Genomic DNA, 5,000 nt, shown 5'->3' on the forward strand with positions numbered 1-5,000 from the left:
AACAAGCTGTTTACTGCCACTGACGGTGTCGACTGCTGTCAATCAGGGCCGCAGGTCTGGTTTGGGCTTCGCGGGGCGTGAGCCCCCCCAAAATAACCAATTTTATGTTTTATTTAAATATTCTGTTGTGGGTGTTTTGTAAATATTATTTGCCAACATAAGTCACTTAACTGACGATTTATTTACTGGCCAAAAAAAGGAGAGATGCCGATGTCAGAAAGTGGCCGATGTTCCTGTGTCTGAGCGGTTCTGCTGGTCCATTGGTAATATTTTACTTGAGATGGTACCATGCTGGGCATCAGCCCCAGACTGAGGCTACCACTGGGCCCATCAGTGGGCCCATCAGTGGGCCCAGTCCAGGCAGCTGCCAGCAGGAAGCACCGTGATTGACAGGCACTCAGTGAGGGCCGCTGTAGACTTCATGGGGTTTCTGACAGTCTGCTGGCCCAGTGATGCAACGCTGGTATTTTTCCTGTCTAGCCACATCTCCAGTACACCACTGGTACCGGTCACTGGTACCGGTCACTGGTGCTCCACTGGCAGATTCCTTATCAATGGTACATAATAATGTGCAACTGTTTTAGTGTTATATGTGAGTGGTATAGTCCTTTGAATACTGATATGTACCATTTGACTGCCGCGTTTTATCGTATTTGCATTGACATAAACAAAGCAATCTAACTATTAATAGAAAGAGAGAACGTGGTGACTTTACATTCGGGTTCACCTTTATTTCACCACCTTCAGTAACTCAGCGGAAACTCATTTATTACATTTCATTCATTTGTCTTCAAATGAAGCATTTTCTCCGTCCATGACAGCACACGCCAAGAGACACTGAAACATTTGGGAGTTTAGCACATCTCAACGATGACTTTGTGAGCACAGAAAAAAAATACAACTCCCACGATGAAACTACTATGATGTAGCACCTGTGCATAAATAGACAGACAGACAGACAGACAGACAGAAAGGTAGACAGACAGACAGGTAGACAGACAGGTAGACAGACAGACTTAATACTTTATAAATATGTTATTGTTTTTTGGTAATTCCTTTATTATTGGCATTTTCAGTGTGTTAATTGTTTTTTCCTTTTTTTTCAATGAATGTAATTGTGTATGTGTCAGTGATTTTCACCTCTTTTTTTATAAGCAAAATATATGAACTATAACATAAATGTGGTAAGATTGTATTCTGTAATTTACTGAATCCTGAATTTAATTTGTGCACTCTTAAAATATTAAAAAAAGAAATGTGTATGCCCAAAGTGTGTACTAGAAATCAGAATATCTCACAATAATTACTGGAGTGCTCCTATAATCAAAAACAAGACAAGATTCAGCCATGAGTACATCACAGCGTCACTTCTGTTTTATTGTTTAGCACTACCACAGGGTTGGCAGTTCAATCCCCGACTCCTTAATGTCCACATTTAGAGGCCTTAAGCAAGACCCTGAACCCCAAATGGTCCCAATGACAGGCAGGCAGCTTGCATAGCAGCTTCGCCACTCTTGGAGTGTGAGTGTTTGAATGAGAAGCAAACATTACGAAGCACTTTGTCCAATTTTAAAGTGAAAAGGTTGTGTGATGTTTCCACAGTACAGGCTGTGTTGGAGGTTCAGAAACCGCCATGTTTCAGTTCCTCGCTTCTCTAAACTAGATCAGACTGAAATTAGTCTGTTACTATTTTCCTGCTTCTGTATCTTCACTCGTGGCTGCAGTGTCAGATCGCAGAGGAAGTCGCTCCCGCTGCAGGTCTGTGGCGAGGCGGTGACCCCGCAGAGCCGCCGGCTGTTTTCAGAGGCTGCGTTCACTTCCTGTTGATCGGCGGCGGAGGCAGGGCGCTCAAACTAACAGCACAAAGACAGAAACCTCTCCGTCACACGCTGACGCCTCAACATGAGGCTTTACTTTCAGTTTGGTTTGTAATGTGACTCATCAGTTCCAGTAAGGAACCCGGTCCGCAGGTCAACTTACTGGAAGAGCAACAAAACCCTGCTGGGTGTCTGCAGCTCCATCTTTACAACCTCATGTTGTCAGAGACTTTATTATCACCCACAAAACATGGAGTCTTTGGTTCTATGTAATATTTACCTGCTTTAAGCAAAGAGATTCAGTGAAACGCTGAAACAAGATGAAACACAATGTATACGATACCACACACACACACACACACACACACACACACACACACACACACACACACACACACACACATTCAAATACAAGTCACTATCCATTACAGCGATGTCATAAGAAACTAAAAACCTCAGTGATTTTAAAAGTGCAATTTGTACTTCTAAACATTAAAAAGTGGACGATACTCGTCCACAGACTGTAAAGAAAGAGCAGTGTCGACGTCGGCACCGATGTCGACTGAAAGTATTTTATATGTACAGCTTGGTGCATGCCGCCGTGCGCTGATGCAACACCCAGCGAAACTTTACATCTTATTTCTGTTCCTGATTATTTTGTGAGTATAAAAAAACATAACTGCATCTCACATGAAGAAGCTGCAGCAGCTGTTCAACAAGGCTCATACTTAACATACAGACAGACACCAAGTGCAAATCAGCATTCCTAAAATGTGAACTATTTATATCAGATCCTTTCTTTACTGTGTGTCCATCTCAGCCAAGTGGCAACCAACAGTGACGTCACCCGTTGGTTTGTGAACGGACGTTATGAAGCCTTTCTATCAGCTGCACTCACTTCACATTATAAAATTGTGTAGTTTATTAATGACTGGTTAAAAGCTTTGTACAAACCCCTAAACCAAAAAAGTTGGGACGCTGTGTAAAATCTAAATGAAATAGAATTTGATCATTTGTAAATCATATAAACCAATACCATATTACAAATATACCAAAGACAACATGTCAAATGTTAAAACAGCAATTTTTGTATTGTTTTATAAAAAACATTTGCTCATTTTTTAATTTGATGCCAGCAACATGTTTCAAAAAGTTGGGACAGGTGCAAGAAAAGACTATAAAAGTTGTGTAAAGTAAAAAAAAAAAAAAAAAAACTACTGGAACCAAGCGGCCATTATGAAGCCTCTCGTTTGAAATTTGGCCGGCGCCATTTTGCTAGTCCTGAGCGGTTTGGAGCCGGAAGTGACAATCTAAGAATAATGTTCCTCAACGTAAAACTACAAAGAATTAGTGGATTTCATCGTCTACGGTTCATAATATCATTAAAAGATTCAGAGAATCTGGAGAAATCTCTGAACACAAGGGACAAGGCTGGAAACCAATATTGGATGGTGGTGATCTTCGGGCCCTCAGGCAGCACTGCATTAAAAACACACTATTCTGGAGTGGAAATCACTGCATGGGCTCAGGAACACTTGTGAAAACCATCGTCTGTGAACACAGTTCATCGCTGCGTCCACAAATGCAGGTTAAAACTCTCCAAAGAAGAAACCAGATAGAAACATGATCCAGAAACACCGTCGCCTTCTCTGGACCGAGATCATTGAAGATGGACTGAGGTGAAGTAGACAACTGTCCTGAGGTCTGATGGATCACAATCTGAGATTCTGTTTGGAAATCATGGACGCTGCATCCTCCAGGTTAAAGAGGAGAGGGACCATCCAGCTTGTTATCAGCTCAGTTCTGAAGCCAGCATCTGTGATGGTACAGGATGCATTAGTGCACATGGCATGGGTAGCTTGAACATCTGGAAGGAAGCATTAATGCTGAATGATATATTCAGGTTCTGGAGCAACATATGCTGCCATCCAGACAACGTCTCTTTCAGGGAAGGTCTTGTTTATTTCAGCAGAACAACGTCCAACCACATTCTGCACGTATTCCAACAGCATGGCTCCGTAGTAGAAGAGTCCGCTGATAAACTGGCCTCCTGCAGTCCAGACCTGTCAATCACTGAAAACATCTGGAGCATCAGGACATGAACAATACAACAAAGGAGACCCTGAACTGTTGAGCAGCTGAAATCCTCTATCAGGCAACAATGGGACCACATTTCACTTTCAAAACTCCAGAAACTGGTCTCCTCAGTTCCCAAAGGTTTCTAGAGTGTTGTTAAAAGAAGAGTTGATGCAGCTCAGTGGTGAACATCATCCTGGAACAACTTTACAGAGACGTGTTGCTGACATCAGATTCAAAATATGGATATATTTTTCATAAAACAATACAATTTCTCCGTTTCAACATTTGGGTTGACCAACACCTCGCCTCAACCAAATGGAGTATTTCCAGTCTCGGTCTCAGTCACAGAGCCTCCTGTTGTGTGCTATTTGAATGAGAGGCCAACTCTGAACGATATCCGGATCTGATTCTCTTGACATTGTCTTTAGTTCAAAGGAGAAAATAAAACCTTAGGGCGGCACGGTGGTGCAGTGGTTAGCACTGTCACCTCACAGCAAAAAAAAAAGGTTCCGGGTTCGAATCCGGTCCTGGGCCTTTCTGTGCGGAGTTTGCATGTTCTCCCTGTGCTTGCGTGGGTTCTCTCCGGGTTCTCCGGCTTCCTCCCATCATCCAAAAACATGCACCTCAGGTCAGGTTACCTGGCGCCGCGCTAGTGGCAGCCTGCTGCAGCAGCTCCCCCCTGAGAGCCCCCCTGCTGTAGTGAAGACATTTCCCCTCGGGGATTAATAAAGTGTATAAAATCAAAAAAAAAAAAAAAAAATCAAATAAATTCATGGGGTTTCTCCGTAGATCTAGTTAGACACAATGTAAGTTAAATGTCAATCAATCCCTGGAAATTGAAAACATGTAAATAATCTTTTAATGACATCCAAAACTAACATTTCTCTCTCTCTCCCTACCTCCTTCCTTCCTTTCTTCATCCTTTCCTTTAGTCCTACAGGGAAGAAGTTCAGGAGTAAGCCTCAGTTGTCCCGTTACCTGGGAAACAAATTGGATCTGGCATGTTTCGACTTCCGAACAGGGAAGATGATGCCTGGAAAAATGCAGAAGAACAAGCAGAGATTCCGACATGACCCACTGAGCCTGGCCAAGGTAAGGATGGAT

General features: G+C 42.7%; 1 protein-coding gene across 3 annotated transcripts in view; it reads left to right on the forward strand.

Annotated features, from left to right (window-relative positions):
- mbd2 (methyl-CpG binding domain protein 2) overlaps positions 1–5,000 on the forward strand; it is a 39,628-nt gene that overhangs the window by 491 nt on the left and 34,137 nt on the right. For all 3 annotated transcript variants that reach the window (XM_069168934.1, XM_069168933.1, XM_069168935.1), the window contains exon 2: positions 4,829–4,988. In XM_069168934.1, coding sequence (XP_069025035.1) covers positions 4,829–4,988 — 160 coding nt within the window. The remainder of the gene's footprint in view (positions 1–4,828; positions 4,989–5,000) is intronic.

This window comes from Embiotoca jacksoni, unplaced genomic scaffold, assembly GCF_022577435.1.
Source record: "Embiotoca jacksoni isolate LCO1_2020_lvr unplaced genomic scaffold, fEmbJac1.0.p SCAF_42, whole genome shotgun sequence".
NCBI classification, from domain to species: domain Eukaryota; kingdom Metazoa; phylum Chordata; class Actinopteri; family Embiotocidae; genus Embiotoca; species Embiotoca jacksoni.